General features: G+C 44.9%; 1 protein-coding gene across 1 annotated transcript; it reads left to right on the top strand.

Annotated features, from left to right (window-relative positions):
• The first annotated feature begins 10,909 nt into the window (after positions 1–10,909).
• LOC105691011 (uncharacterized protein F54H12.2-like) lies at positions 10,910–12,244 on the top strand. The gene has a single exon (XM_012409243.2). It carries the CDS (start codon positions 10,910–10,912, stop codon positions 12,242–12,244), a length of 1,335 nt encoding a protein of 444 aa, XP_012264666.2.
• Positions 12,245–23,787: the final 11,543 nt, after the last annotated feature.

Consider the following 23,787-nt stretch of genomic DNA (forward strand, 5'->3'; position numbering starts at 1 on the left):
ACGTAGAGGAATACGAGCGCGTCGAGGGGATCCGCCTGGACGGGTGCAAGATAGCTAAAAACGCCGGGCTGCGGTCGGTGGCGAAACTTTCTCTGAATTCGTTCGAGGGTAAATTCGGACAGCGCGATAATTTACCGCGTACAGAGGTGATCAACGAGCGGCAGAGGCTCTTGGAGCTTCTCACCGATCTGGACGTCGAGGTTCACGATATTTTGCCCGTAAACGAGCGGATTCTTTACGCGCGATGGGGACGTACGGGGGAAAGCGCGATACCGTCGCCCATCACCAACGTCGTCTTAGCCGCCTACACCACGGCCCAAGCGCGTTTGAAGCTCTACAGCTATCTGGAAAAATTGCAGCGTAGGGTATTGTATTTCGACACCGACTCTGTCATTTACGTGGAGAGCGAGAACACCCGCGACGAATACAAACCGCCGACAGGGAATTTTCTGGGCGACTTGACGGACGAATTGGCGGCTTACGGCCCCGGTAGCTATATACGATCGTTCGTCTCGGGGGGTCCGAGATTTTACGCCTTTGTAGTGAAACGCCCGGGCGATCGGGATGAGGTCGAGGTGTGCAAGGTCAAAGGCGTTACTTTGAACTATCAGACAGGTCTAAAGATAAATTTTCAATCCGTCCGAAGCATGGTGACCGACGCCCACGATCCTATCACGGTGGAGCGACGCGCTATCCAGCGCACCAACCTGCATCACGTGGTAACGCGCACGATCTCCAAAACGTGTCGCCCGGTTCAATCGAAGCGTCGACTCTGTCCAAACAGCTACGACACGCTACCCTTCGGTTACAAGGCGACATGAATGATTGTACACGGCGTGCAAAGTATTTGAGTCCGTTAACGATAACGAAGAAAATAAGCAATTCGCCTCGACGTTGCTCTCACTCTCAATGTATATCCTCGCACGGCACGTGCGAAACACGCACACACACACACACACACACATACATGTGCATCTCCGAAGAAGCCGTGCGCCAGTACGACGCGGTAACCGATCACATTACCAGGTTAGTATGCAATAGCGGCGGGGCGGCTAGCCGTCGTGTAAACAAGCTGATGAGACACGCCGTGTGGACCGCCGCCGTTAGCTTTTTCGCGGGCCCCCCTCGTACGGAATCAGCTGATAAGCCGTACGACGCTTGCAAGCTGATCCGTCCAGGCTGGCGCCCCGAAATAGCGGCCGCGCGCTCGATCAGCTCGATAACGCGGATGGCCCCCCCGCCGCGGTAATTATTTTTCAACGAAACGGTCGATAACTGTATATAATAACTTGCAGATGGATCGGAGTTCGGAGTACTCGCCATGGAAACGCGTTGGAAGCATCCTTTTTCCGCCATCGTCGCCGGACCATCCGGCTGCGGGAAATCTAATTTCGTCAAAACATTTCTGCGACACATCGGTGATATGTGCGACGCAAAGTTCGCGCGAATCATCTGGTATTACGCAGAATGGCAACCGCTGTACGGCGGAACGGCGACGTCCGATCGTTCGCCGGTTATCGAGTATCGCGAGGGATTACTCCAGCAGGGTGACTACGACTCCGACGACGCGAAACTTCCAAAGTTGCTGATTCTCGACGATTTGATGCGCGAATCGTCCGAAGGGGCCGTCGTCGATCTCTTCACCAAGGGGTGTCACCACAAGAATCTCAGCGTGTTTCTCATCACGCAGAATCTCTTTCATCAAGGTCGCGGTCAGCGGGATATCTCGCTGAACGCGAACTATATAATATTCTTTAAGAACCCCCGCGACCGGGCGCAAATACAACACCTTGCACGCCAAGTTTACCCCGAGGATCCGCGCTTCGTACAGGAAGCCTACAACGACGCCACGAATCGGCCCCACGGATATTTACTGCTCGATCTGAAGCAATCGACGCCCGAAAACTGCCGATTTCGCACAGATATATTTCCCACGGACGAACACCGCTACGTTTACCTACCGCGGAAGGATATAAAGCGAGACGGGCCGCGGGGTGCTCCAGTATTTCACCTGTAATGTCACCGCGAACAGATCGACCAGGGCGGTTCGGTTCATCCAACACCGCGGTGTTACACGCCCTTTGCAAATTGAGCGGTCCTCAACGCTTGGCGCTACTGCGCGCTGCCGACGACAATCTCGTGAGAAATATCTGCGAGTGCGCCCTCAACACTCTGAAGGGTAACGTCAAACTCAGCGATCGTCAGAAATCACGGCTGGGGAGACATCGTAGAATCTTACGTCGACTGGCCAGTAACCGCGGCAGTTGGAGAAGTAAGATATAAAAGGTGTCAAGTGAATTATAAATTGACTGGCCGTGTTAGTGTCTGGTTTTTTTTTTTTTTTTTTTTTTTTTCTTTTTTTATATCACAATGATAGTATGAACTATCAGAGTACGAGGACATGCGAAAGCAACAACAACAATAAACAGTATTAATATATTTATTGATGTATAATCAGGAGCAATAATCAATGTATGCAAGTATACGTACATTCGTGGAGCAAGAGAAGCTAGGGATACAGGTTATCCCTTCACTCAAGTTTATATTCCCTGGTTACATTAAACTAGGGAATGAAAAGTCTCTAGGACTCGCGCGAATATTGAAAATATAAGAAACTCCAAATTTCAATACTCCCACTATTCGAATATTTTCTCAGATAACAAAAAAGGCCAAAAAAAAAAAAAAAATCAAAATTTAAGCACATTCGATTCCCAACTTCTCACATAACATAACGAACCTATCTCTCGGCAATGCTTTTGTGAAAATATCCGCAATCTGGTTCTTTGTATCAACATAATTAACAATCATCAATTTCTGAGCAATTTTCCTACGAATCAGATGGTATCTAACATCAATATGCTTAGAGCGTTTGTGAAACTCTTGGCTCTTCATTATTCGAATAGCACTTTGGTTATCTACATTTAGAATAATTTCTCTATCCAAATCCACATTAACATCCTTAATTAATTGTTTCAACCAAACCACTTCTCTTGCCGCTTCACTCGCAGCAATATACTCGGACTCAGTGGTACTCTGAGCTATATCTTGCTGACGACGTGATGTCCATGTAATAGCACCACCTCCTAACATGAAAACATACCCAGTAGTTGATAGTCTTTCTTCTAAATCCCCAGCAAAATCTGCATCTGAATATCCCACCAAACGTGGCATTTTACCAACAACAGAGTATCTAATCCCCAGTTTTGCAGTTCCCCTTAAATACTTAAAAACACGTCTGACTGCATTCCAATGTTCTCTCCCGTACAATGATAAATATTTACTTAGAAAACCTGTGACATACGCTATATCAGGTCTTGAAACAACTGCAGCAAACATCAAAGAACCAATTGCCTGACGATATGGCACATCGACGTTTTCAATAAATTTTGGATTTACCTTCTCAAAACGTACATTAGGATCTGCTGGCACACTCACTGGATTAGCATTCATCATATCAAAACGAGATAAAATACGCTCTATGTAACTCTTTTGATGTACTAGTATTTCTCTCTTCTCTCTGTCTCTTTCAATCTGCATTCCAACAAAACATTTTGCATCACCAACTGTAATCTCAAAGTTCTCTCTCAAATATTCCATAACATTCTTTAAAGCAGCACAACTAGTTGCAAAAATCAAACCATCATCTACATAAAGTGCGAGATACAGCCTTTGATTTCCAAAATTCCCAATATAAACACATGGATCAGCTTGACTTTGTTCCATTTCATATTTCTTTAGAAAATTGTCAAAATGTTGATTCCAACAACGTGACGCTTGCTTCAATCCGTACAGAGATTTTCTTAATTTACAAACCAAACTCTTATCAATAACTTCAACTCCTTCTGGAATCGACATGTAAATATCTTCGTCCAACTCTCCATACAGAAACGCAGTTTTGATGTCAAATTGTCCTATCTCAAAATCATACTGAGCTGCTAAAGAAAGTAAAACCCTAACTGAATCGTATCTTACTACTGGTGAAAAAGTTTCATGATAATCTACACCTTCTCTCTGAGTGAACCCTCGAGCCACTAACCTCGCCTTGTATTTACTTATTTTACCCTCAGGCGTTTTCTTAGTCCGAAAAACCCATTTGCTACTTACAACATCTCGTCCTCTTGGCAATTTGACCATTGACCATGTACCGTTCTTCTCATGAGAACTCAACTCCTCAGAAATAGCTTCCTTCCAAACAGCTGCTTCTGGACAAGACATTGCCTCTCGATAGGTACCAGGATCTTCCAATTCGCAGAGATTAGCCTCGTAACGTTCAACTGATTTGATCTTTGTTCGATCTCTCAAGACTCGACTATGTAGACGCCCTGGATTTACATCTACAACAGGTCCAGCAGCTTTCTCAACGCGTCCATCATCATCTCCAGCTCTTTCATCAACGACAACTTCCTCTGCAGCATCCTCAAAAACACTGCCTTCGTTATTATCAGACTCATTATCTCCATCATCACTATCAATAGGCATAAATAGCGGACAGGAATCTGTAAAGACTTGCTGACATGGTCCTTCATTGAAAATAACATCACTACTTGTCTTAATTTGATTCGTCTCTGGATCATAAAGTCGATAATTCTTAGAATCACCAACGTACCCAACGAAAATCATCTTCTTCGACTTTGACTCCCATTTCTTACGATGCAACTTTGGTACATGCAGATATGCATCACAACCGAAAACTTTGATATGAGACAAATCAGCTTTCTTACCATTCCATACTTCAAAAGGTGTTGTTCTAACTTGTGTGGAAGGAGTACGATTCAACACATACACTGCTGTAAGAACTGCTTCTGCCCAAAACTTTTGTGGCATTTCTTTAGCTAACATCATACTCCTAGCACTCTCTGTGATTGTTCGCATCTCCCTTTCAGCACGACCATTTTGTTCAGGCGTATAAGCAGCAGTAACTTGGTGTTCCACTCCACGATCAACAGTTACCTTCTTGACATATTGGTTGCAATATTCCAAACCTCCGTCAGTTCTTAAAATTTTCGCTCCTCTACCAAACTTCGTGGTAACCAAATTCAGAAATTCTGTCAATTTCTCCACTGCTTCATCCTTTGTGTGCATGAAAAAAACTTTTCTATACCCCGAACAATCATCTTTAAATAAAATGAAATACCTAGCTCCTCCTATAGAAGCCACAGGCATTGGTCCACATACGTCACTGTGGATCATTTCTCCTGGAACAGTTTTCTTCACTCTCTTCAGACTCTTGTGTGGTTTGCGATGCTGCTTGCCTTTAGCACAAGCTTCACAGAAAAACTCATCTTCATCCATCAGAGCCACACCCTCAACCATTTTCTTCGCTACCATCTCTCGAAGAACTTTAACATTCACATGTCCCAGCCGTTCGTGCCAGTGCTGTAGACTACTCTCTACCACCGCATTTGCCTCATGAGGACAAATGACCTTGAATAACATTCTATATAAGTTGTTCTGCTGCTGAACTCCTACGGCCTTAAGTTCATCCCCATGGAAAATCAGAACATTTTTCTCTTCAAAAACAATCTTAAAACCCTTCTTTGTTAAAACCCCCACTGAGAAAAGATTTTTACGAAGTGTCGGTACAAAAAAAACGTTCTCTAATGTACCATTTTGCCACTCACCATTGGCAAATATTTTAATCAACACTCGACCTTTTCCTTGTATCTCACAGGGAGCATCATCACCAACCTTGACGTAATTACCACTACAAGGTTGAAAATCCTGGAGCCATTCTCTTCTACTTGTCATATGGCTTGATGCTCCACTATCAGTCAACCAAACATTGTGCACATCCTCCTCAAGAATGTCAACACCAACTGTCATAACCTCTTCATCTTCCACTGAGACCACAAACGTTGTGTTTTGATTAGCATTACGTTGCTTGTTATGACCAGACGATGCTCCGTGCATACCAGTACCAGATCCACTCGCTTGACTATCATGACGACTAGATTGACCTCTGTTTCCAAGATTCCCATTTCGGTCTCCATATTGACTAGATTTATCTCTGTCATGATTTGATTTTTCACTTCTCTCGGTAGCACTAGAATTCTTCTTATCTTTCGTGGGACAGAATCGAGCAAAATGCGTTTTGTCTCCACATACATAACAGCCAGCACTTCCTTTCGACTTATTACCATTCCTTCTTCCATTATCATCTTTCCTATGATGATAACTAGTCGCTGCCAATGCTGCTGCTGATTCCTCAGCACCTTCTAGCCTCGTCTCCTCTTTCAGCAACCTCTCTGTCAAAAGTTTCATTGTCTGCTTACCAGGATCAACACTCTCCCAAGCAGTCACCAAACCACCAAACCTTGGTGGTAAACTTCCTAATACTTTTGCCATCATTGTAACCTCAGAAATTTTCTCCTTAACATCCTCAAGCTGTCGAGCCATATTCTCTATTTTAGCTATATGATTTGACACTTTTTCTCCAGGAGCCATTCGATACTCATGAAAATTCGTCATCAAGAGTAATTTATTCGTTTCTGTTTGCTGCTCATGAACAGTCAACAACTTTGCCCACATCTGTGCAGCCGACGTACACGTCATCATTGATTCTAACTGTTTAAAATCCAAACCAGCAGACAAAACATACATTGTCTTACCATCCCTCTTCGACCACGCTTGCCACGTATTATCTGTGTGTGCAACGTTAGGTTCAGCATCCTCACCACTGATAATCCCCAATAAGCCCATTGCTTTCAACGCCGTGGTCATTTGAAACTTCCATACCTGAAAATTCGTGCCATCGAACAGCTTGAGGGCCTTCAAATCAATTCCGTCTGCCATATCAACAATTATAACAGTTTCCTCTGAATCGTCTTCCACGTCCTCCTCGCTCTCATCAGTTTCGACCTCAACTGAGCTCTTCTCGTTACCAACAGCTCCAGCCTCAACTGAATTCTCCACCTGTTCAGTTTCACTATCAGGCGAATCCTCGACTTCCTCGATTTTTATCTCAATCTCCTCCTTCTTCGAGCTCATTCAGCCCTTTTGCATCGGAACTCAAAAACAACAAAAACTTGCTATCACATGCCTCAAAAAAAAAACCACGGACACAATTTTCAAGCACACCTGGGCCCATAACCTATAAAAGGTGTCAAGTGAATTATAAATTGACTGGCCGTGTTAGTGTCTGGTTTTTTTTTTTTTTTTTTTTTTTTCTTTTTTTATATCACAATGATAGTATGAACTATCAGAGTACGAGGACATGCGAAAGCAACAACAACAATAAACAGTATTAATATATTTATTGATGTATAATCAGGAGCAATAATCAATGTATGCAAGTATACGTACATTCGTGGAGCAAGAGAAGCTAGGGATACAGGTTATCCCTTCACTCAAGTTTATATTCCCTGGTTACATTAAACTAGGGAATGAAAAGTCTCTAGGACTCGCGCGAATATTGAAAATATAAGAAACTCCAAATTTCAATATAAGAAAAAATTGCTGGTCCAACACGGGGGCTTCTTACCGCTATTACTGGCGCCTATCGTAGGCGGGTTGGTGTCCACTCTGTTCGGGGGCTGAGGATAGAATCGCAACGCGTAGCAGACATGGAGCATGCGAAAAAAATGGTACTCGTTCCCCAGGAAACGGTGGAGCGGTTGCAACGACAACGTAACGGGGAAGATGAAGCGAAAGAGACGGAAACAGAAGCACAAACGCAAAAACCAAATACCGCGAACACCGTGAGCAGATTAGACCGCAAGATGGACGATATTCTTGCATTGAAGGGAAAATCTGATCGCGAGAAATGGCGATTGTACAGTCTGGTGTTGAATCGATATTTGTATTTCGCCGGAGAAACGAGAAAACCGCTACAACTCGGTATACGCGACGTGTCTGCGGGGGGCGTGGACGAAGTCGATAAAAGCGGTAGCGAAAACGCTCCGGCGGGCTGCAGAACCGTACCTATACACGACATCTTGATCAGCGTACCGCTGAAGTTTCGACGCGAAGCCGAGCTGCTGTTGAACTATCTGACGGCCAAAGGGGCTATCGAGTGGGACGGTCACGAGACAGTGGTTGTCGACGGTAATCAGCTACGGGGCACGAATATAATCGACTTGATAAACGACGTTGTGCGAGAAAGAAAATCCGTGCAAGCGACGGGGCGCCATCGATTCGCCCGACTCCTCAAAGCTGTTAACACGCCGCAAGAGTTCATCGGAAATCCGATATATTTGAGAACGCACGTTTCACCGGAAGAACCGTATCGACGGCCTGCGAACAACGCTGCGACTTTGAGAGCGCATCGGAGCAAGAGCATCGCTGAGAGGGGTGGTGGTGGTGGTGGTAATAGCTGCGGACCGACCGAAGGCGACTACGGTGATTTAGACGACGACGACGACGACGACGACGACAACGACTTCGACGACGGCGACGACGACGAGGTCTTTCGTACTCCGCGAAAAAAGGCAAGACCCGCTCAAACGGGGAAAGGTCGCTGGTGCACCTTGCGCTTACGATGAAGTTTCTGGAGAAGCTGTACTACGACCCGTCCAACCCCGCGGGATACGGGGGTGCACGCGGATTGAAGCGAGCCGTTAGAGGAAAGAAAATATCTTTGGCAGCCGTCGACGATTGGTTAGCCTCCCAGGACGCGTACACGCTGCACAAAACGATACGAAGGAGATTTCCGCGAGCCCACTACAGCGTACAAAACGTCGACGATCTGTGGGAGGCCGATCTCGCCGACCTAAGATCGCTGAAACAGTACAACGACGGGTACAACTACCTTCTCGTTGTCATAGATGTGTTGAGCAAGTTCGCGTGGGTGCGAGCGTTGAAGGACAAGACCGCGGGTACGGTTGCGAAGGTTTTCGAGGATTTGCTGGAATCGACCGAGCGACGACCGATGCATCTGCAGACCGACAAGAGAAAGGAGTTCGTAGGCGCCCAATTCCAAAAGATGCTCGCCGGCCGTAACGTGCGGCATCGCGTCACCCGAAACCCCGACGTGAAAGCAAGCGTGGCGGAGCGCTTCAACCGCACCCTGAAGGAACGAATGTGGCGATATTTCACGCACGCGAACACCCGACGATACGTGGACGTTTTGCCGCAGCTGGTCGAGGCCTACAACCGCACCGTACACTCGACCATAAAAATGACCCCCTCCGAGGTGACGCTGGAAAACGCCGCGACAGCTCGCGCCAACATGGAAAAAACACGAGGCGGTAAAGCGCAGGAGTCGTCGCGCCACGCGCGATTTCGCGCGGGCGATCGAGTGAGCATCAGCAGGGCCAAGGGAGTATTTCGGAAGGGCTACGAGGCCAATTGGACGGACGAAGTGTTCGAAATCGCACGAGTCTATGAACGCAGCCCCGTAGTTTACGCGCTGCAGGATTTAGCCGGCGAGACGATCGACGGTCTGTTCTACGACGCGGAGCTGCAGCGCGTCAAAAAGGATAATTATTTCGTGGTGGATAAAATAATACGGACGCGTGGTAAAGGGGCCAGTAAGAAACTGTTTGTCAGTTGGCGTGGGTATCCCTCGAAATTTGATAGCTGGATCCCGGCGAAGAGCCTGTCGAAACACCGAGCATGAACAAGGATCAGTTTTATCTGACGCTACCGAGTAACAGCTCGATGCGATACTTTGGAGACAACACCACGACGAAATACACCACGCAATTGCCGCGACAGATAGAGCTAACCGGCGAATGGGAGGTTGCCCTTGTGGAGGTTCAATATCCAACGACTCTTCAAACGGTGACCGCTGGGTCCAACACCGTAAGATTGCATCAGCACATCTCACCGAAGCCGGCGGATCTCTTCGACGATATACCAAAGTCCAAGGACAATCGCGTCACCGCCCACGTACTACGCATACAGCCGGGCGTTTACACCGGCATCGAACAGATCGTGCGAGCTCTGAGCGGCGTCCCGCTTCTGGCAAAACATTTCGAATTCGGTTACGCCGGTATCGCGTAGGATCGCATCGCCGTTACTCGCATCTGCGGGTATACCACCGGCCACTACTTGTCGTTTTCCCCCGGTCTGTATCAACAGCTCGGTTTCACCAAAGTAACGCGAAACATCGTCAAGACTCTGGAGGCGGATCACCCTTACAACGTAGCGGCTGGTATGCCTGCGCAAATGTTCGTCTACTGCGACATCACGGAACCGCGAATCGTAGGAGACGTCTACGCTCCTCTGTTACGCATAGTGCAGACCAACAGCAAAGATCTTCGCCACGGGAGTTCGGAGACCAAAACGTTGTCCCCGCCGCATTATCTGCCCTTACTGAACTCTAACTTTCGCACGATCGATATCGATATAAGGGATCAGCTGGGAAGGCCGTTGCCATTCACCCACGGGACGTTGACGGTAACGCTGCACTTCAGGAGAATACACTAATACAGTGGCCATGAGTCACTACGTGCAGCATTACGAGAACCAAGTCGGCGGGGGGATAGCTCGCGTTTACGCGGGGTCCCCGTATCAGCGAGGTCACGGTATCGGAAGCTTCCTAGGGGGGCTGTTCCGAAGCGTTCTCCCCCTACTCAAAAGCGGGGCGCGAGCGATCGGTAAGGAGGCGGTACGAACAGGAGCAAATATAATTTCGGACGTGGGTCGGGACGCGCCGTTTAAGGAGTCGGTGAAACAACGAGTCGCCGAGTCGGGTCGCAATCTACGACGCAAAGCTGAGGAAAAACTCCAAACTCTGATGACGGGAAACGGATATGAGGTGGGTCGCGGTGTACCGAACGGCCAGTTTCTGACGGACCGTCGGACCCGTTTGGCCGGAAAACGAAAAGCAGCTGGCAGAAAAGACGTAGCCGCGAGAAAAAGAGCCAGAACAGCGAAAACGACCAAAACGAAGAGAAAAAAGAAGAAGAATAACGGGTGCTGCAAGAAACGAACTGTGGCTGACATATTCGGTACGCGATAATCCGAGATGGCCTACCTACACGCTCATTCGTGCGAGTGTTTGAAATCGGAGCTCGACTTGTTCACTCTACCGCCTACGCAGACGACGATAGAGGGTGGGCAGTGGGTGCATTACAAGCCGGTGTCGTCTCTCACCGACGACTCACCGATCGAATTCATGGTTCCGGGGCTGAGCGACGAGTACCTCGACCTGTCGCACACGATGCTCAGTCTGCGAGTCAGTATGCCGCCTTTGGATGGGGTGCAGCTGGTGAGCTCGGACGGTAAGACCCAGACAGCGGCGGCGATCGCAGCTCCTGTGAACAACCTGTTGCACTCGTTGTTCAGTCAAGTGGACGTCTTCTTCAATCAAAAACTCGTCTCCCCGGCCAACAACGCGTACGCGTACAGAGCATACATGGAGACTCTGTTAAATTACAACAATACGGCCAAAAATTCGCATCTGACGACCACGCTGTGGTACGGGGATACCGCCGGCAGAATGGACGAACTTGGTGCCGGTAATAAGGGTTTCGCAGAGCGCGAACGATTATTCAAAAACGGCTCCAGCGTTGATTTATTGGGACACCTTCATTGCGACGTGTTCAATCAGGAGAAATTCCTTCTAAACGGCGTGGAGTTGCGATTGCGTCTGGTGAGATCGCGGGACGCCTTTTGCATCATGGAAACCACCAACGCTCACACGATGCACATTCTAGAGGCCACTCTGCTCGTTCGACGAGTCACGATAAACCCCGGCGTGTTGTTGGCGCACGCCAGAGCTCTGGCGAAAGGGACGGCCAAGTATCCGCTCACCAGGGTCGAGGTCAAGGCAATGACGATTCACGGCGGGGTGCACGGAGAAACGTTGGACAACGTGTTTCTCGGCCAGCTGCCGAAGAGAATAAACATCGGATTCGTCGATAACAAGGCCTTCAACGGCGACCGAACGCGCAACCCGTTCAATTTTCAACATTTTAAAACCAACTTTCTGTCTCTGTACGTCGACGGCCAGCAAATACCCTCGAAACCCCTGCAACCGGACTTTACGAAATCAAGATTATACGTGGACGCGTACCAAACGTTGTTTTCCGGAACTGGCATTCATTTTCTGAACGAGGGAAACGGAATCAGCCGGGCGGACTACCCCTACGGTTATTGTCTGACCGCGTTCAATCTCACACCCGATTTATCGGCGAACAGCAACACGCATTGGAATTTGGTCAGACACGGCAGCGTTCGAATAGAGGTACGTTTCGAAGAGGCGCTCGAGAAGACGATAAACTGCGTCGTGTACGCAGAATTCGACAATATTTTGGAAATTGATTCGAGTCGTCAAGTTATCGTGGATTTCGGTGGCTGAGAGTACGACACCGGCGAAGGAGACGACAAAACAAATGCACGTTTGCGAGACGGAGAAGATTGAGATAAGCGATATGCTGATGCTGCATCCCCCACGCAAGACGGTGCAAAGACTCCGGGCGCTCGCCCGCTTACCGGGTATATCGCGTTCAGACTTCAACGAGTGACAATATGGAGTACGTGATCGACGTTCAAGGGCTCTACGATAGTTCCGACAAGTTTATCGTGAAAGAGGCAGCCGTGCTGTCTGTAAACGAAGGACATGTGGGGCACTGGCTGGTATTGTCGCCTTGCGGATTCCATCAACTCTCCGTAGGAACACGCTGTTCAAATAATTAAACGACGAGTAAGGTGCACGGTATCGAATGGTTCGACGGGGAAATTTCGGAGAGACAGCTGAAGGAAAAATTGCAAAGTGTGGCTCGTGTGGCGGTTTTGATCTATGTGCGCGGTGCGGTGAAGAAGGAGGCGTTGCAGCGGATTATAGGGCGAGAACCTATAAACCTCGAGGACGATGACGAGGCCCCGGCATTCAAGAAGTTGCCGCCGTCAAATGTGTATTGCACGTTTCACGCTTGTCACAAACGTCACGAAAAATTGGCGTGCGCTCTGAACCGTGCGGATCAACTGAAGCAGTTTGTGCTCTGGAAACGAGCCGGTCAAGAGGCCCGTATCGTACAGAGATTGAACCGATTGGATATCGCCGATGAACAGCCGAGAGATACTGGCGCTGATACAACCGATAGCGACTAGAACTCTGGGTGTTTACCCCGCTGATGAGATTCCTCTACGGTGGGCCCACCCGGCCGCGATCGTTGCCAATACCGATGACCACACGCAGCCAGGTACCCACTGGGTCGCCTTCTACACCGACGCTTCAGGACACGGGGTGTACTTCGACAGCTACGGACTTCCGCCTCTCGTCAAACACTATTCTCGCCACCTACAGAAAAACTGTCCTCGATACCGGCGAAACGCGCACCAGCTTCAGAGCGCCTTTTCAGACGTGTGTGGTCAGTTTTGTGTTATGTTTTTGTATTATATGCACGATGGTTACACTCTCGATCAGTTTTTATCGTTATTTTCGGAAGATTACATGAACAATGATCTGATCGCCGACTCGTTTTGCAAATGTCTCATCAGAAGATATAAAAATCTCAACAACTCCTGCGCACCCTGTATGCAATATATTCAAAAATGTGTTAGAAAAAGATGAGCCTCGTAGTTTAAGCTAAGAAAAAAAAAAATGGTCTATTTTGTATTATCTACAGTTAAGAACGTTTTGTATCACCTTAGTTCAAAGAATAAAAAATCTCTAGTCGTTATGTTTTGAAAATATTTGCAGAGTTTACACTTTCGTGCACCCGTGAATACTCATATTTCAGAGCAACGTTGCGTTGGCAGCACGTGGCCGCGGTGCGGGCCTCGGAGATCTTCGGCCATAGTCGGTAAGATGCGAAAAAGTTTTTCAAATAGGTACGTCACCGCCAGGATGCCGGTAGCTGAGTAGCCGTGATGCGATTCGAACATCGGCGCCATCTTGTATTGAGAATTTCAAATCTAGTAACCAAATCAGATTTCGAAAAACGCGCGCCGTCCTCGGTTCCGGATAGGGCCGCCATCTTGAATTCGAAAAACAGGCGCCATCTTGTGTTTTGGAAGAGGCCGCCATCTTGATTTCGAAAAACGCGCGCCATCTTGGGTTTCGGAAAGGGCCGCCATCTTGGCTTCAGACGATCCGTCCGACCGAGGGGAGGGGGAAGCACGCGCGACAATGACCGCCGGGGCCTGAGGGAGCAGGGGGGACCGTCTGGCGGCGCCAGTGACGTCATTTGTTATGACCCGCTATACCTTGCCCATACTACTGACGAAGACCATGAAAATCGCGGATTTGATGAATTCTTGACATCGATAAAGATGATGAAATCGACAAGAAATACGAACACGACGGAAATCAGACAATTACCAAATATCGTGAGATTGACGAAAATTGTGAAACTCAGCAAAATTATGAAAACGATGAAGATCGCGGAATTGACGAAAATTGTAAAATAGCCGGAAATGAAGGGAACTAGGGAAATCATGAAATTGAAAAAATTGATGAAATCGACGAAAGTGACTGTAAGAATTAACCCGATGATTGAAATAAAATACTCGTTTTGGTAATATTGCACTCTTTATTTGATATCACACCGCACAAATTATTTCTCAAAGCGGCACCTATACCGCCTTCCGTATGCCCGTCTGGCCAACTACTGACTCTCTTCTTGCCCCCTCTCTGCCTCGCACACTCTGTCCGCTCACGCACCCCCTAGCGGGCCACTCAACGACTTACTCCTTACACTCGACCATCCTGAAACTGAATCCGACCTCGGATTTATGAATAAATGGGGAGGGTGGTTTCTTTTTTTTTTTTTTTCTTACTCCAGTTGTTACTTCTAGTAACACATTTCTTACAGACTATTACAACATGACCTTAATCACTAGTCTCAGGGAGCCAGGGTCACAAGTTCGCAGCTTCCCAGGTCCCTTCATAGGGTCGTTGTGTAACTTGAAAATTTTCAGCGTCTTGCACGACGTATCTGTCATTCCTCAGCGCTCGCACGACTTCGTACGGCTCTTTATAAGGAGGTATAGTCTTGTGGAAGATGCCTTTTGCAGTATCAATATTCTTTATCATAGCATAATCACCTGACTTGTAAACGCGCGGCGGCTTCCGCCTTCTGTCAAAATATTCTTTATTATACTTTTGGTTCCGCTCAATCTTCTCCGCTGCTCTCGCGCGTAGTTTCATTAGGTCTTGGTCACTATTTTCCTCGACTACATCTAAATTCTCAAGTATTTTATCTACTATTTTACCTCGCTGGTCAACTCTAAACAGGAGTCTGCAAGGTGTTTCTCCTGTGGTTCGGTGAACTGTGTTATTTATGGCAAATTCTACGTCGTTCAACACCTTATACCAGTGCAACTTCTCGTCACGGTTGATCAATTTACCCAACATAGGACCTAGCTCTCGGTTAGATCGCTCGACTTGGCCATTGGCCTTCGGGGAGTTCGTTGCTATCAGTACATGCTCTACACAATTTCCGCTACAGAATGCCTCGAATTCCTTCCAAGTGAATGCAGTACCTCTATCGGTCACAAGTACGCGTGGTTGACTATAGTTCCCGAAGTGAGTCGCCAAGCAGTCGATTGCCTCTTTAGACGATGTACCCTTTGTCGAATATAACTTAGTAAATTTAGTGAACGCATCTACTACGGCTAGAATATACTGTTTGATTTTGCAACTTTCTTCAACTGGCCCATAATGATCTGCGTGATACGTCTTGAACGGTATTTTTCCCTTAGGTATGTTATGCAGCAACCCTTCCACTCTACCCGCCGGTGGTGAGAAAGAGACACATTTTAAACAATTAGCAATATAACTTTTTACCTTTTTCCTCATACTGGGGAACCAATAACTCTTCAAAATTGTATCAGCCGTTTTTTCTACCCCGTAATGACCCATCTGGTCATGATATTTGTTCATCACATGCACCTCCATTGCCTGCGGCACATAAAACAATAGGTCTTCTCCTTTCTTACGATATACGATACCGTTCCTCATCTCGAAATAAGCGTCCTCCATTTTTTGAAGTTCTTCCCGGAGCTCACGAATCTTCGCGTCTTTGTTTTGGCTCAGAGTTAAGTTTACTTCAAGCGAATTGCCTTCCACGACTAATACTGCGGTATTAAGTCTACTTAATGCATCTGCATGACCCATTTTGGTTCCCACTCGATGTTCTACTTCATAATCGTACTCGAGTAACTCGAGGGCCCATCTTGCGATACGTGGGTTAACATCCTTTTTCTTTAAGGTAAGGGTCAAGGCACTACAATCCGTTATTATTTTAAATCGTATTCCCAATAGGTATACTCTAAAACGCCTCAATGCATAAATAATCGCGAGTGCTTCTAGCTCAAAATTATGATACTTGTCCTCGGCTTCAGTAGTACGCTTCAAAAAAAAGAACACTGGGTGAAGTTCCCCGTCATTCCCTTTCTGGACCAGTACGGCCCCAAACCCCGAAACACACGCATCACAGTGTAATTCTGTGTCATTTCCCGAACGATATATGCTCAAAACTGGTGCCTCAACTAACTTTGTTTTCAACGTCTCGAATGCCCGGAGCTCTGCTTCCCCAAAACGAAATGACACGTTTTTTTTTAATAAATCATATAATGGCTTCGCGATCAGCGAGAATGATCGTATGTATTTTCTGAAATAGGAGCATAGCGCCACGTAGCTATGAACTTTCTTCACGTTCCGCGGTACCGGGATCCTGTGTACTGCTTCTATTCCTTCTTTAGTGGGCCGTATGCTCCCTTGAGAAACTAAGTATCCTACAATCTTTATTTCCGTCTGGATAAAACTACATTTATCGAGCCTTAACTGCAGATTGTTACGCATAAGCCGTTCAAAGGTTTTCTTTAGTACAGCCAGATGCTCATCTATACTCTGTGTAGCGATTGAAATGTCGTTCACATATACTATCACCTCGTTCGACCGAATGAGGTCAGCTAGATATCGTTGACGTATCTTTGGAAACGGGTGGGCGCTACCTTCAAACCAAAGGGCATATATACGAACTCGTATTGTCCGAACGGCGTCACAAACGCCGTATATTTTACTGACTCATCAGCCATTTTGATGGCGTAAAATCCATCCCGGAGGTCTAGGCTCGTGAAATATTTTTTATCGAGTAACCGGTCAATTAAATCCTCGATGATCGGTAACGGGTAATTATCACGCACTAGCATCTTATTTAATTCACGGTTATCTACGCACAGTCGCAACTCACCTGTCTTCTTCCTTACTAATACTATAGGCGAGGCGAATTCGGAATAACTTGCTCTAATTATCCCTTTACTCATCAACCCTTCTAATAGCACCTGAAGGTCTTCACCTTCTTTGTACGCTACTCTACGAGGGGCAAAACGAAACGTTTTAGAACTATTTAACACTAGTTTCAACTCTGCCGTAACTTCACCTGATGCTGGTCGATCGAGTTCTATGTATTCTTTTTGAAACAACGTCTCTAACTTTCCTTGAACCCCTCTGTTTACATTGGGATTGATATTCAATAGCATCGGCGACGCATTACTCTCAACCTCGATGCTGAGTATCTCACGTATAATCTGATCTTCTAACGCTTGTTTATCCAGGTTATCGCTACCATAAACGGACTGTAAAACGTCTCGTCCCAGTACCACAGCACTTGTGATTGTCGTATCTGGTACTACTAGAAGTTCCGTCTTATTAGGCCCACGGCTACTTAATCTAAATTCAACCGCTACACAACCCAATATTTGCAATGTGCTGCTATTGATACTATTATACTGTCTACCTGGCTTGTCAAATGGTCTGACAAAGCGACTCGGTACATAACATTTTTTCACGAAACTTACAGCACTACCCGTGTCCAATAGCGTATCAAGTTCTACTCTTACTGTGCACTTTGCATTCGGATCATGTATTTCATACTCTAATCCCCTCACAAAATCAGTCTCAGCTTCTTGTACACTGTTGAAGTTCTCGGTATTCCTTGCAGTATTAGTGACTCGCGCCGTCTCGCTCTGCTTGCATTTGGTTGGGCAGTTTCTTGCTTGATGCCCCTTTTCCCTGCAAATGAAGCAAGCATCCTTGTCCCTTTTTGGCTGTGTGCACTGCGTTGCCAAGTGTCCCATCGTATTACAGTTGAAACACTTTGAAATTTTCTTCTGACCTTGGTCACCATCTACTCCCTTTGGCCGTTCCAAGGTTTTTGAATCGCTTCTGTGCGTTGAGTGATGCTCCCGTTTCTGCTGCTTTCTTGTCTCAGACTGAAGCGTGACGTTAGACATGGCCTTCAGCATGACTTCTTTTGAGGGGAATTGTTGCATCACGGCTTGTTGCTTAACTGAGGCGTCGGGAATGCCATCAATCACATAATCGACAATTTCATCATCATCGATTGGCACTTTATTTGCCAGTATCAGCTTCTTATGGAAGTACTCACTGAAAGTCTCGGTCGACTCCCACATCCTTCGCTCAAAATCCCTCCTCAGTGACAGCCGCCCGCCACGTTGATCGAACATTGTCTTCATCCGGGATAATAACTCTTTCAAATCCAGTGTCAAATGTTCGGGAACTGAATGGAGCCAGTCGTAGGCGTCCCCCTTCAGTTTGGATCCGAGTAATAATTTCATCGCGTTTTTGTCAAGTTCGTATGTCTGACTCACAAGTTTAAACTGCTCTTCCCACTTTCGGTACGATCCTTTGGACCCAGTAAATTCACTCAACATATCACGTATGAATGTCATGTTAGCACCACGAGAAAGTGGAGGGTCTGGTGTACGCACAGGCGCAACTGTTGAGGTAGGAACCGGAGGAGACTGAGCTGTTTGCTGTAAGAGTTCGTTTTCCCGCTTCGCCAGCTCAAGTTCTCGTCTTAACAAATCGCGTTCGCGCCTCATCATCTCGGAATCGAATTGTTGTGGTTCACACGTTACTCGCCTTTCGCGCGTTATGCCCATTTCATTGTCATCTATTGTCACGGCCGCAGCAACCGCTCTTTCGTCTTCAATACCTTCTGGCCTGATATCTGTCATCCACTGCCCTGACGGATCAGCCTCCTGTAACCGTAGAAGCAGTTCTGCTTTTTTCCCATATGTATATAAATTCATTGATCGCAACTTCTCCTTCAACGCTGCAACTTCGAAATTGTGTGGATCACTCATTGTCTTGAACACCGTCTGTCACTTTTGTTGTGCTTGAGAAGCACAAACTTTTCAAGAACACGCAACATCCACCATCTTGGACGCCCACGATTTCACTGGATTGTACTTCGTTTTTTTCTTTCGCACTTCGCGAATATGCTTCTACTTTCGATGCTCGATTGCTTAGTGAATTATTCACGCGCACTTCTTCAACTTGAGCCAAACTCCGCACTAGAACGCTCTGAACGCGAAGACCGCTGTTCTTTGTTCCGTGCGTGACCGGCTTCTCGATCACGTTATCCGTTCTCCACTCTGAGGGTTTTTTGTTAGTTGAAATCCCACTTCTGATGTAAGAATTAACCCGATGATTGAAATAAAATACTTGTTTTAGTAATATGGCACTCTTTATTTGATATCACACCACACACATTATTTTATCAAAGCGGCACCTTACCGCCTTTCGCATGCCCGTCTGGCCAACTACTGACTCTCTCCTCTCCCCCTCCCTGCCTTGCACACTCTGTCCGCTCACGCACCCCCTAGCGGGCCACTCAACGGCTCACTCCTTACAAATGAGAATGACAAGAGAGATGAAAATAGTGAAATTACCGGAAATGACAGAGACCATGAGAATCGCGGAATTGATAGATTCTCGGCATCGACGAGGATGATAAATTCGACAAAGATGACGAACACGATGGAAATCAGGCAATCACCAAAAATCGTAAGATTGATGAAAATTGCAAAACTCAGCAAAATCACGATAATAATAAAGATCGCAGAATTGACAAGAATTGTGGAATAGCCGGTAATGCCGAAAACCAGAAAAATTGTCCAATTGACAAAAATGATGGAATCGACGAAAATGACAAAAACGATGAGAACTGCGAATTTGACAGGAAAAGTGAAATTGGTGGAAATCGTCAAACTGACGAAAATGGAACGATGAATGAGAACGACAAGAAGAAAGAAAATAGTGAGATGACCGGATATGACGGAGACCATAAAAATCGCGAAATTGATGAATCCTCGGCATTGACAAAAATGATGAAATGAACGAAAATGACAAGAACAATGGAAACTGCGAATTTGAAAAAAAAAGTGGGTTTGGTGGGGATCGTGCAACTGACGGGAATAGTATAATGAATGAGACCAGCAAAAAAAAAAAAAATAGTGAAATAACCGGAAATGACGAAGACCATGAAAATCGCGAAATTGATGAATTCTTGGCATCAACAAGGATAATGGAATCGACAAAAATGACAAACACGATGAAAATCAGGCAATTACCGAGAATCGTGAGTTTGATGAGAATTGTGAAACAAAGCAAAATTACGATAACGACGAGAATCGCAAAATGACAAGGAATTGTGAAATAGTCAGAAATTACGGAAACTAGAAAAATCGTTAAATTGACAAAAATGATGAAATCGACGAAAATGACAAAAACACTGAAAATCAGGCAATTACCAGAAATCATAAGATTGATGGAAATTGTGAAACTCAGCAAAATCACGATAACGATGGGGATCGCAGAATTGACGGAAATCGTGGAATAGCCGAAATTTACGGAAGCTAGAAAATTCGTTGAATTGACAAAAATGATGAGATCGACGAATATTGAGAAAACAATGAGAACTGCAAATTTGACGAGAAAAGTGGAATTGGTGGGGATCGTCAAACTGACGAAAATGGTACGATGAATGAGGATGACAAGAAAAATGAAAAAAGTGAAATGACCAGAAATGACGGAGACCATGAGTGACAGGAAATTGATAAATTTTCAGCATAAACGAAGATAACAATAAATCGACAAGAATGACGAACACGATGAAAATCGGGCAATCGCCAAAAATCGTGAGATTGATGAAAATTGTGCAACTCAGCATGATAACAATGATGATGAAAATCACGAATTTGAAACAGATCGGAAAATAGCCGGAGATTACAAAAACCACGACAATAGACCGATTGACGAAAATGATCTAATCGACAAGAGTGACAGAAACGATGGGAACTGCAAATTTGACAAAGATAGTCGAATTGGTAAAGATGGTGAAACTGACGCAAATGGTCCATATGAACTTATATGACAAAAAAGATGAGAATTGTGGAGGAACAGAAATGACGGGGACCATGAAGATCGCGAAATTGATGGATTCTCGGCATCGACAAAGATGATGAAATCGACAAGAATTACGAACACGATGAAAATCAGGCAATTACCAGAAATCGTGAATTTGATGCGAATGGTGAATCTTAGCTTAATATTGATAACGATTGGGAACGCAGAATTAACAAAAATTGTAGAAAAGGCGGAAATAACGGGAAATATAGTAATCGTTCGAATGACAAAAATGATGACATCGACGGAAATATTAGAAACAATCGGAACTGCCGATTTGACAGATATAGTCGAATTAGTGAATATCGTGGAACTGACAGAAATGGATCAATGAATGGTCATGACAGAAGAGATAGAAGAAGTGAGAGGAAAGGAAATTTCAGGGACTATGGAAATCGCGGAATTGATAAATTCTCGGCATCGATATAAATGAAGAAATCGACAACGATGACGAACTTGATGAAAATGAGGCGATTACCAGAAATCATAAATTCGATGAAAATGGTGAAACTTAGCTGAATATTGATAACGATTGAGATCGCAGAATAAACGAAAATTGTGAAATAGGGGAAATAACGGAAGATATGGAAATTGTTCGGATGACAAAAATGATGAAATCGACGAAAGTTACGAAAACAATAAGAACTGCGGATTTGACGGAAAAAGTGAGATTGTTGGGGATCGTGAAACTGACGAGAACGGTCAATTGAATGGAAACGACATGAAAGATGAAAATAGGAAAATCAACGAAAATGACGAACACCATGAGATTCGCGGAATTGATGAATTTTCGGCATCGAAAAAGATGATCAAATCGACAAGAATGACAAACACGATGGAAATCGCGCAATCACCAAAAATCGTGAAATTGATGAGAATTGTGAAACTAAGCAAAATCACGATACCGATGAAGACCTTCAAATTCACAGAAATTGTGAAATAGCCAGAAATTACGGGAACTACAAAAATCGTAAATTGACAGAAATGATGAAATCGACGAAAATCACGAAAACAATGAGAACTTCGAATTTGACGGGAGAAGTGAAATTAGTAGGGATCGTGAAACTGACGGGAATGGTACAATGAATAAAAATGACAAGAGAAATGAAAAAAGTGGAATCACCGAGAATGACGGAGACTATGAGAATCGCGGAATCGATGAATTTTCGGCTTCGACAAAGATGATAAAATTGTTAGATTAGATAGAATCAAATGCGCATCAACGCGCTAACTTGACTAGTGTAGTTTATCGATCGAGGATCTACATGTGGTGGGGTCGCTGTTAGTCTAGTCATAGATATATTGAACTAGATCGGACAAGTTGCTGGCAAATTGTAGTGTCGCGACATGAATGTAGTCGGCGCGCTCGGCGAAAATATCTTTTTTGAGGATTTCGCTTCAGGACGCTGTTTTACTCACAGAATTACCTAAAACCCCATGATTTGCTTAACAGGTCGATATGATAATTTTATGAAACTGTTCGACTTGACCGACAGATATGTGACCAAGCGACATGAGCCATGTTATACACGGTATCCATAAATTTTTAACGTGATATATTAGATATAGTTATACATGGCTGTTTTACCCGTGATAAATTATTGCAGTAATGTCTCAACAAGCAGAACACAAAATCCAAAAATGCACGAATGCACGGCATAGTGGATTGTACCCTCCATATAAACAGGATATATTTTTCGAAGTGTTACAAGGTGTTTTCTCAAAAACTGAGGATTATTTTGGAAAATTTTTGAAACAAAAATTGCAGAATCATAGAAGGAAAATTCAATAATACCATGGATATTGAAATTTAGCTGGATTGTATGGGGGTTTTGAGGGTCACTTGGTTTTCCGAGCGGAAATCCATATTTTGTATTGCAGATTCGTAATCTACAAGAAAAGCTAAGCAGCATTCGTACAAAACATTTTTTTCATAATCATCATTTTGCAATTATAATATACAAAATTAATTTTACACGCAAAAACTAAAACTTCTGAAGAAAAATCGCAGAAGACAAAGAGAAGATATTAGAAAGTTTAGAATTCTATAAATTTCTGAACGAGGAATTTTGGCACTTGAAATGACCGAGAGGGTCATTTTAAAGGCCATGGAAAATCAAAATCAATTTTTTCAAAAAGTATGGAAAATTTGGTAAAAAAAAAAGGTGTATCGAGATTTTTTTTCATTGTTCCGAAATATGACATCCTTGCCTATCTTTGAACTGCTGAAATTAGAATCAATAATTTTTAAAAATCTAAAATTTTTACACAAATCTCAGATGAATATTCTCACAAGGTTCAGAGAAATTTTTTTTTGCCACATACGTACCCATATGTATTCTGTATTGCCTATGTATACAGCTTACGATGCATTGTACACCGAGGATGATTGTAAGAACTAATATCTGATCATAGTGTATCAATCTTAGAACACTGAAACAAAACCTGTGATCTGGCAATGTTGCACCGAGTAAATATAATATATATTTATATATATATATAATTCCTACTTTTGATTCTACAATATACTCGAGATAACTTTATGCGCAGCGTTGCCGGATCACCATTGACCACGAAAATAACGTGTTGGAATTAAAAAGAGAATGATATTTCAAATTATCGTATCGCATCCACAAAAACGGTGAAGTGCTTTTTTTTTTCTTTGAATTTGTTTAAAGAAC

Source organism: Athalia rosae, chromosome 5, assembly GCF_917208135.1.
Source record: "Athalia rosae chromosome 5, iyAthRosa1.1, whole genome shotgun sequence".
NCBI classification, from domain to species: domain Eukaryota; kingdom Metazoa; phylum Arthropoda; class Insecta; order Hymenoptera; family Athaliidae; genus Athalia; species Athalia rosae.

Coding starts and splice junctions, on each gene's coding strand:
- LOC105691011 (XM_012409243.2), top strand. CDS start 10,910: ATGGCCTACCTACACGCTCATTCGTGCGAGTGTTTGAAATCGGAGCTC.